The sequence below is a fragment of the Gymnogyps californianus genome, chromosome 11 (assembly GCF_018139145.2).
Source record: "Gymnogyps californianus isolate 813 chromosome 11, ASM1813914v2, whole genome shotgun sequence".
In the NCBI taxonomy this organism is placed as follows: domain Eukaryota; kingdom Metazoa; phylum Chordata; class Aves; order Accipitriformes; family Cathartidae; genus Gymnogyps; species Gymnogyps californianus.
This window is the reverse complement of record NC_059481.1, coordinates 732,020-741,778: the sequence shown is the minus strand read 5'-3', so window position 1 is coordinate 741,778 and position 9,759 is coordinate 732,020. Positions and strand designations below refer to the sequence as shown.

General features: G+C 60.3%; 1 protein-coding gene across 2 annotated transcripts in view; it reads left to right on the top strand.

Moving 5' to 3' along the window:
• Nucleotides 1-962: 962 nt before the first annotated feature.
• RBPMS2 (RNA binding protein, mRNA processing factor 2) overlaps nt 963-9,759 on the top strand; it is a 30,493-nt gene continuing 21,696 nt past the window's right edge. The window contains exon 1 of one of the 2 annotated variants that reach the window (XM_050903167.1): nt 963-1,213. In XM_050903167.1, the coding sequence (XP_050759124.1) occupies nt 1,154-1,213 (60 nt within the window). In that variant the 5' untranslated portion in view covers nt 963-1,153. The remainder of the gene's footprint in view (nt 1,214-9,759) is intronic. The other variant, XM_050903166.1, reaches the window with a different exon arrangement.

Sequence of the window (9,759 nt, the reverse complement as noted above, 5' to 3'; positions counted from 1 at the left end):
CCATAGCAGAGACGGGAATGGGTTGGGCTGCTCCCTGGGCATGGTGGGGGCTGGCACACTGCCGCATCGGGGAGCTGGGAACCCTGCCAGAGCCTGGCCCCAACCCATGCCAACCTCCCTGCCTGCTTTGTTAGGATGAGGCTGGTTAGGCACCGGTGCGGGCAGGGAGAAGGGCAAGAAGATGGACATGCCTCGACCCTGCTCCTCCGCCCAGGCCTGAGAGCGGGGCTGTGCTCCTGGCACCCACCGGCTGTCTACGGGGATGTGGGGCTGCTCTGGCAGGAGGAACTGGGCTGCTGTCCCCAGGGAACTGGGGGCTGCTGTTGTGGGGGATTTGGGGCTGCTCTCCTGGGCTCTCAGGGCCACTGTCCTGGGGGATGTGGGGCCACTGTCCCAGGGTTACGGAACCCATGTCCTGAGCTCGTGGGGCTGCCGTTCCTGGGGCTCGGGGCTTTCATCAGGGGGGTTACAGAGTTGCCGTCCCAGGGCTGTAGGGCTGCAGTCCCGGAGCGCTCGGACCCCCACGGGGTTCAGCCACATCCCCCGCCCCGGGGATGCCCAGGAGGGAGCAGCCCGGCCCCGCTGCGGGCGGAGAGGCCGGCGGGCCCTTTAAGAAAGTCGAAGCCCGAAAGTTCATCAAAGTTGAGAAAGTTTTTCGTGGAAAGGAGGGGGGAGGAAAAAAAAAAAAATTAAAATAACTCGAGCCCAACAACAACAACAACAAAAAAAAGCCCCGCACCCCCCCGGGGGTGGGGGGGTTGGGGGGGCGGGCCGGGCCGGGATTGGCGGCGGGCGGCCCGGGGGCGGCCCCGGGCAGGCGGGGCGGGGGCGGGCGGGTCCCGGCCCCGCTGCTCGGTGCGCGGCGGCGGCGGCGGCACCGGGAGCGGCGGCGGCGGGGGCTGGGGCGCGTCGGCCCCGCAGCTGCGGCTCGTTGCGCTCCGCTCGGCCCCGCTACGCCCGGTCCGGCCCTTAACAGCGGCGCGGTCCCGGGACGCCGCATGTGAGCCGGGAGGGCAGCGCCGCCCCGCACCGCCCCGCACCGCCCCCGCGCACCGGCACCGCACCGGCACCCCGCTCCCGACCCGGCCCGGCCCCGCGGAGCTCCGGAGCAGCCGGCACCACCCCCGTCCGCCCCCTACACCGGCACCCCACCATGAGCAACCTCAACAAGGACACCGAGCACACCAACGGCAGCGGCAACGTCGAGGAGGAGGTGGGAACCGGGGACGGGGCACGGCGGGGCTGGAGTACTGGGGCTTCGGGGAACCGGGGACGGGGCGTCGGGGATGCGGCACTGGGGCGTCGGGGGACCGGGGATGCAGCACCGGGGTGTCGGGGGACCGGGGACAAAACGCAGCGCCGTGGTCGGAGAACCGAGGACACGGCGTCGGGGCTGAATCCCCGGGTCGTCGGGGGACCAGAGGCGGGATGCCGGGGCCGCCCCGAGCTGGGGAGCCGAGGCCGGGCCGTGGGAGCCGGAGTATGGAGGCGCCGGGGCTGGAGCACCCTGGGCAGGGTGCTGGGAGCGGCTCTCGGGGCTGGAGCCCTGCGGGCCATCCCGGGGCAGGGGTAGGGGCTCGATCGGGGCTGGGGGCCGGGCATGGTGAGCCCCAGCTGCTGACTGGGAGCCCCTTTGTCAGCCCAGTGTCCCTGTAACCCCGTGGGGCAGAGGACTGGCAGGCCCCTGCTCCCTCCAGCCTAGCCAGTGCCCCTGGGCATGGTGTCCGAGCCCCTGAGGCTGGAGGGCACCAGGTTCCTGCATCCAGGCACTGCTCTGCCCATGTGGGCTGCAAGGGACACACTTGGACCACAGCGGTGGAGACCTTGCCGTGCTCCCCATCTGCCGGCAGCCTGGTTGGGGCTGGAGGGCTGTGAGCTACCCTGCAAGCAGTCCCCTTCCCCTGGATGGCCATTGCAAGCCAGAGCCTGGATGCTGCTGGACTCTGTGCTGGGAGGGCTTGCAAGGGTCACTTGTCCGTAGCCACATGCCGAAGCTGAGCTTGCAGCCCTGCACGTTTGCCCTCCGGCTGTCGGAGCCGCTGGCTGGGTGGTAGCATCGCTGCTAGCACAGCGCTTCTCTCGTCGCACCCCTCGAGCAGGCGTTGGCGCAGTGGGTCACCAGCTGCCCTCCATCTTGGAGAGGGCGCTGGAAAACGCCCAGCCTCGGTAGCATTTTGCTGCAGTCCTCTGCGCCTGGCCCTCGGGACCGGGGAGGTGCTCTGCCCCCTCCCCTCGCTCTCCTCCAGTGCGCCGTGCACTCGCACCGCCGCAACATGGCGCCTGGCTTCCTCCGCCACCCACCGGGGCCGGACGGTCCCCATGCACCAGCTGTCTTGGGGCCATCGCGCCTGCTGGTCTTCAACTCTGGTGTGGGGGGACCCGGGTAATGGGGTGGAATGGATTGGCAGGTGGTGGCCGTAGCGTTTCTCTCCCTTGCGCAGAGCACGGCTTAGGTGATGCGATGGGACATGGATGTGATGCTGCTGGTGACACGTCCCAGCCTCACTGGGTGGCATTGGTGTGGGTGGGTAGAGAGACAGAGCACCTGGGGCCCTGTGCGGCTTCCCCGGTGTGGGGAGGCTCGGTACCAGGGGGTTTCGTGGACTGCGCACGCGTGCGCAGAAGACTCAATGCGGCTCCTTGATCCAATTACTCACTGGCCTGCAAAGCTCCCCGAGGTCGATGCCACTTGGTGCATCCCAGTGGTGTTGCTCTGGCTGGGCTGGTGCCTCACGGGTGGTGGCCGGGTGAGCTCTTGGTGCTGGGGCAGAGCCGGCACGTTCCCCGCTGCCGGGTGGTGGTTTGGCAAAGTGGGTGCTGGAAGCTATTGCATTTCAGGAGCCTGGAAATCCTCGCCCTTTGGGGAGGGCGGTCCTCCCCAGAGCGATGCTTGGTGGCTGGAAAATGGAGTTAAAAAGATTGCATCCCAGGGGAATGGGGCAGGGGTTGAACAGAAGTGGCCCCTGCTCTCCATCGTGCCGCCTCCGGGTGTGTGCGGGGAGGGGGATGGTCCAGTCCATCCTGCTAGATGGTCTGCAGCCTTGCTGGGTGCATTTGTCACCCTGAACCCAGGGGTGCAGCAAAGGACCAACCGCCCTGGAGGTAGCTGAGGGTGCTTGGGAGGTGGTGGGCTGGGACTGGTGGGGGAGTGTCCTCATCCCCGGTGGGGTTGCTGTTGGAAAGCCCTCTCTCCGCCAGGATCCATCACAAATAATGCTGTGGGTGATGAGCTGCTGGTTGGGCTCTGTGCTAGCCGCTCTGAGCCTGTGGGAGCCCTCTGAACGTGTGTTTTTCCTGTATGTCCTCCTGCCTGACCAGGAGCCAGTCCTCACCGCAGAAGAAGCTAATGGTGGCACAAGGAGTGATCTTGTGTTCAGGGTGCCGGCATGGTCTGGGGGGCTTAATCCCACGTCCCACCCAAATTCTTGCACAGAGCTCCCCTTGATACAGAGCAATAAATAGGTTTAGTGCCAAGTGGAATCCTTCAGTCCCAACGCACGCAGGAGGGTGTGCTGGAATTTCTTCCTACACTGTGTGGATAACACCGCCAGGTCCTGGCGCTGCAGACACTCCTCCGTTTCCCCCCGTGAGCCTCCTTTGCCACCTCCCCGAGCGTTCGCAGAAGGGTGCCGTGTGCCCCAGATACAGCGGGGCGAAGCTCCCAAATTCAGTCTTTCCCTTTATCTTATCTGCAAGCCCCTGGATCTCGCAGCCGCTTCCTGCCCGGTGACATGCGGAGGACAGGAATGCCTCTCGCTCCTCTCGAGGTCGTTAACGGGAATGTTAAACAAACAGGGCCTAATGTCAGTCCCTGCTGTTCCTCACCAGACACCTCCCCAAACTCAATCCCTCCCCACTCGCTGCTATCTTCTGTTTAGTTTTCCAGGCAGCCGCCAATCTGCATGACAGCATATGTCCCGGTGCTCCTGAGGGGTAGTGCGAGACAGGCAGCTGCCTAGGTGCTGCACACCCCCGTTGCAGGCAGAGCTTTTTCCGGCAGCCGGAGGAGCTTGCTTGCTTACCATGGACACTGTGCATTGTGTTCATGGCCGTATTGCAATAAGGACCCTGTGTGTTCACCCTGCTGTCTTGGATGTCTGATGCAGAAGTGTTGCTTCTACTCTGGAAGTTCATCCTTGCTCTCCCAGGAGATCACTGGAAAGTTGTAGCTCCATGGGGAGTGGGGGAAACCTGGAGCTGGCCCCCTAGATGCCCAAAGCAGGCGGATGAAGTCTGTGGTTATCCCATGGGTCCTCTTGGCCCCTTCCCTTCCCTTGGCCGGTCTCAAGGGCCTGCTTGCAGCTCCATGGGTGGTGGCTGCTGCTGTCGTGGTAGAGCTTGGACATCGTGGACTGCTGAACGTGGAAGGCATCAAATGTGAGGTTGTGCTGGGTGGGCAGAGCCCAGATGAGGACCAGGAGAAGCTACCTGGCTAAGCTCTGCTAGGAGAGGATCATCTCCCCTGTTGGTCCACGGCAGGGCTGCAGTGTTACCCATTAGAGTTAGAAAATGCCCTGTCAGGGGAGGCAGAAAGCTCTCAGCTCCCAGACAGCCTCCTTGGTAGCAAGTACTTCATCCCTGGCCTTTCTTAGCCAGAACCACCCAGGAATGCCACTGGTGAGCAGCCTGTGTTACGTGCTGGATATCTGCAGCACTTCATGGACTGGTGCCAGGCATCTCTTGATTTCTGTAATCTCTGCTTGAGAGGACCTAGATACCTCTTGCATGCATGGATTCTAGCTCTCTGACTTGAAACAAATAAGGTTAATATAATTTCTGAAGTCAAATGACTCTGTGATGCTGCTCTTTGCTACAAAGACCTTGAGGGTGTAGTAGTTGTGGTCACCACTTGCTAATCTTCTTGTAGTTGGTCTGCCTGAACCAGGATGGTGCTTCAGAGCTGTTTTCATGCGCCATCGAAGTCCCCTCCATGTTAGATGCAGCTTTCTGTTGGTGACAGATTGTTGGCTGAGCAAATACCCTGAAGTCGCCATGCACGTGGAGGTTCTGGGAACTGGTGTGTTCCCAGACCTCCTCTTGGTCTATCAATGAGTTGCTCTTACTGGGGGAGGGATGTGGGTATTTCCTCATGTCCTGGTGCCTCCGTAAATACCCTGTAAAGGAGCTTCCTTCTCCTTTCTTGCTCTTTCAAATCTAAGTTTCTTAGACATGAGTCTAAGTTGCTTTGAGTATCAATATCCCTAGTCCCCATGATGGGGTAACTGTTCTTCCTCCTGCTACCTGGCTGTGTAGCTGGTCTAGTAAACGAGACCCAGCTTCCGAAATGAGTCTTCCTCCTTGGCTAATCTGAGGAGTTGCCGAGCAGAGCTTTCCCTACTTGGCCTCAAAAGGAAGGGGCTTCTGGTGGTGCCTGCAGAAGTTATGAAGGGCCAAACCCAAAGGCTGCCTTGCTAGCAAGGGACTCTGCTTTCCCCTCACCAAAGTAGGAAGATGTCTGGAAGGTAGCTAAGAGTGGTTCAGGCTTTGCTGTCCTTTCTCATGCCTCTGCTAGAGCAACTGGCACTGTGGAAAGTCAAGTGTGACTTGCTGGAACTGGTACGGAAGGCTTTTGGAGCCAAAAGATCCTTTAGGCTTACTGGTCTTGGCCATGCCAAGTCATGAAGGCTTTGCTACTTGGATCACGGAGCAATGCTTCTGCCTGTCCTGGACCTCCAAGTGCCTGAAGTAAAGGCTTCGGCTTGAAGCCTCACCAGGGCATGAGTGTGGAAGTGAGGTGGTCAGCACCTCACCTACAGTGCTCAGCACCTTCTCTCCGGGAGTACCAGGGACCAGCTGAGACCCAGTAGCCTTCTCAGATCTGGAGGTGAGCAGTCTCAAAAGTGTGTTCCCAGGGATGCCTGTACATCATAGGCCACCCCTGGAGCAGGAAAGTGCCTTCTGCAGCAATGGCCACCACTACATGAGGACGGCTCACATGGCAGAGGCTATAAGTGGAAAGAATTCATTTGTGCTTTAAAAGACCTGCGTGCCACGTGGGATGGCTGAAACTGAATTCCTCCTGCGTGCCCAGCACTGCAAAGTTGGACCTGGTGAGGGAGCAGGGCAGTGGGACGCAGCCCCAGCGCTGGAGCTGCTGAACCTGGGCCATACTGAGGTGCCTCAGCGTAGCTGTGATCCTGTGCCAGCCCAGCATGTCTGAGGAGGAGGGACCCTGGGGCAGGCGGTGGTACCAGCACCGTGAGGAGACGCGTGCCAGGTGACCCTGCCCTTGGCATGGCAGAAGTGGATGCTGCAGGATTGGCAAGGACCCTTTGACCACTGCACTGCAGGGTCATGGTGTGGTTGAGAGGCTGCCTGTCCCAGGGCCTGCTGTCCTCCTCCAGTTCAGCCCCAACAGAGAGGGGTGTTGTGATGCTTTGGATGATGGCTGGATGGCAGGTGAGTGTGGAGCTAGAGGCTTACACAAGGTCTGGGCTCTTCTTGGTGTGTCTGGGGTGGCGAGGCTTTCTTTGGCCCCAGGGCTCAGCCACTGGCTCTTGCTTGGAGGCGGGAGCAGGGATGGTGCTGAGGCTTGCTCTGTCCATCTGTCTAGTGAACATCATCTCCTGCACCTAGTCCTGTGGACAGGGACAAGATGTTGACCTCTGCTGTGTGCCCTATGGGAAGGAACAGTCTCAAGCCCAGCTGGCCAATTGTTATCCTGTGGTAGGGCACGGTGGCAGAGCATAGATATGAGATGCTGCCTCCAGCCAGCCCAGTGGCTGCTGGGGTGGGTTTCTCTAGAGGACAGTTGCATGGGACCGCATGTGCTGGCCTTGCACATTGCTGTCCTTGATCACTGAGCCCAAGCTTACCTGGCCGCAGGCTGTGGTTGCTGGAAACCCAAGGACCCAGTAAGGCAGTCTTACCCATGCGGAGGATCTCCAGCCCTGCTGCATAGCCCAGAAGAGGCTATGGAAATGTTGCACCTCCTAGTTTGGGATGGTCCATTCCCTCCTGTGCTGCAAAGGATGTGGTGATGGGCTCTTGCATTAGTGTGGGGTCAGGTCTTGGTATGTGGCTGTGTGTCAGAAGCCATTGGACTGGGGTTGTGTGTCCCTCCCATCTGCTTTCAAGGGCAGGAGGCCAGTGTCTGTCTGAAAGTGTGACTCCCCTGCGTCACCTATAGCAGTGGCTTGAAGTGCAGAGCAAGCTATGGACTTGGAGAGAGCACCGACCTCCTCTGGGAGGTACTGGAGGAGGAAAGGAAACTTCACCTCCCAGGGTTTCCCTGCCTGCAGTAGGATGTCAGTGGGGAGCTGGCTGGGACGTGACCTGTTTCTAGCAGAGTCCTTAAAGCTTGGGCTGTGTGTCATATCCATTCTTGCTACACACTTTGCCCTGCTCCCCAGGCTCTCCTTCTGGGCTGGTGGTCTTACCTCTGCCTTGCCCTCTATATTGTATGGGCTGGGTGCCTGCCTGGCGTCTTGTGGGGAGGGTGCCCTGTGGTGCAGAGGGAGATCAGGGCATGATGCTGGTTAGGGTTGGCATTTCTGGTCCATTTCTGGGTAGCGCAGCCACTCCCCACTGCCTAGTGGCCCTGTCTTGCCAAGAGCTGGACTGATGCAATGGTGGCTTAGTCCTGTGGGTGTTTGTCATCCTACTGGTGTCCCCAAAGGTCTCCCTGTGGTTGGGGTGACACTCCAATAACCACTGTCAACAGCGGAGAGCTGCTGCAAACTTTCAGCTCGCCATCCCTCAGGTTTTGTGGAAGACCTGCTTGCTGTTGAGCCGTGGAGATACCAGGCATGCTCCATGGGGCTGTGGCATGGCAATTAATGTGCTGCCCTGAATCAGGTTGATTTGAGGAGAGATTCATGTGCCTCTCTGGATGTGTCCTGGCTCTGCAGGCAGAGGAGTATAGGACTGAAAAGTGCCCAGGAATTGTCTCGTGGTGGGGTGAAGCAGAGACAGATATACTTGCTTAAGGACCTGAAGTGAGAATGTACCTTGTGAAGGTTCAGCATCCAGACCAATGTCTTCTGCTCAGGGCAGAGGCTGGCAGGAACTCATCTCACCTCTGTGTCTCCTGCCAGGAGAACAAATGCCTGGGCAGGAGGAGCAGGTCTGCAGCAGGTTTAGCCGGTGTGAGAGCTGTCCACTGGGTAAGGTCCATGGCTCCAGCCGATGGCGAAAGGTGTCTGTAGGTCCCCAAACATCAGAGGGTGGCAGATGTGCTGCTGGGTCTCTGGAGCCAGGGGCTTAGTGCAGTGGGCTGCGTAGTGCAAGCATGGATGTGAGTGTCCTTCAGCGTGTTGGCTATGATACTGGTGCATGTCTCCTGTAGCTTAGCGGACCTCTTGGCAAGGTGGAAGGCTGCGATGGCATCCTGAGGATGCTCAACCAGCATCTCCCTGAGCTGGGGAACTGCCCCATTGGGACAATAATGTCTTGGAAGTTGCAGGGCTGGCCTCCCCAAATGTTTCAACAGCTTTGAACCCCTGCTGTGGGGCAAGCCCCCCTGGGTGCCATCCTTTCCATGAGATCCTGCAGAGACACAGGGGATGGGACTTTGGAGCACGGGGGAGTCTCCATGGCAGAGCCGCACCAGCAGCGCTTCCTCCGCCGGGGCCACGGACTATTCTTGGGTTCTGCCCCATTGTGCCTGGACTTATCGGCTCCCATGTGCTTCCTGCTCCCCCGGGCAGGGGCTGGTGCCTCTCCCTGCTTCCCCCTCGCTCAAATGCCTTCCTGCCCTGACCGCAGGGGTGGCTGAGACCCGTTGACATCCCCCTGCCTGACATGGGGGAAGAGCAATGCTGGGGAGGGGCTGATCCAGCTATAAGCAGTGTCACATGTGAAACGTCCCAGCCTTAGGGACAAAATGCTTGTGCACTTGGGCTTGCTTGTGGTCAGCCTGCCTTCCTCCCCTCCGGGCGAGCAGGATGTTGGTTCCTGGGTGGCTTTCGTGCAAAAGGCTGATTTCAGAGGGAAATGCCTGAAGTCCTCCTTGCTTCAAGGGCTGGGGGAGGTTCAAGGCCCTCTTTCGCCTCTGGGGATGGGTGAACATCTTTCTGGTGGTGGTGGGGGGGTGCCCTGCAACTGTGGCTGCTCAGGTCTTCCTGGCTGGAGCAGCTTCTGGTCTGATCCTGCGCTGGGGCTCAGTGCTACCCTGCCTGCCAGCCCCGTGAGCTACCTGAGGACATCGGAGCTCTGCCAGTGCTGGAATTGCAAGCAGGCAGCCAGCTCTTGCAGCCTGTCTGCTGTTGAGTCCTGCTGGGGGGGGGGGGGGAACTGAGGCACGGAGTGGTGAAGGAGCCTGTTAGCAAGTTCCCTTCCCCTTGGGAGGCTTGCTCCATGGCATTGAGGCTGCCCTGCTTTCCTGCTGAGCTGTCATGAGCGCAGACCAGCCATCTCTCTCCCCCAGTTTTCTCCTCCCCTGTGTTTCCTGGGAGTTTGATGTGCTGAGGAGCAAAACTGCCCAGGGCTGGGTCCACGCGGTGCAGTGGTGGGAACCCTGCAGCCCCACGTCCCATATGGGGCAGCGAGATGAGGGTGCTGTCCCATTTTTAAGCCCCGCAGCTGGGCTCCTGAGCGTTTCCCTCCCTGCAGCCCTGTTTTGCAAGCTCGCCTCCCTGCCTTTCGCTGCTGTGCCTTATAAGTCCCGGCTCCCGGGGCAGCCGGCAGCCTCGCTGCATTCCAGTGGCCTCGCGTCAAGTGGCCCTAGCAGCATCGTGGTGGCCAGGGCGCTCTATCACTTCTATGGCTCTGCTGGTGGCCCTGGGTGCCTGAGAGGCACCCCACTGGGATGCTGTCCCA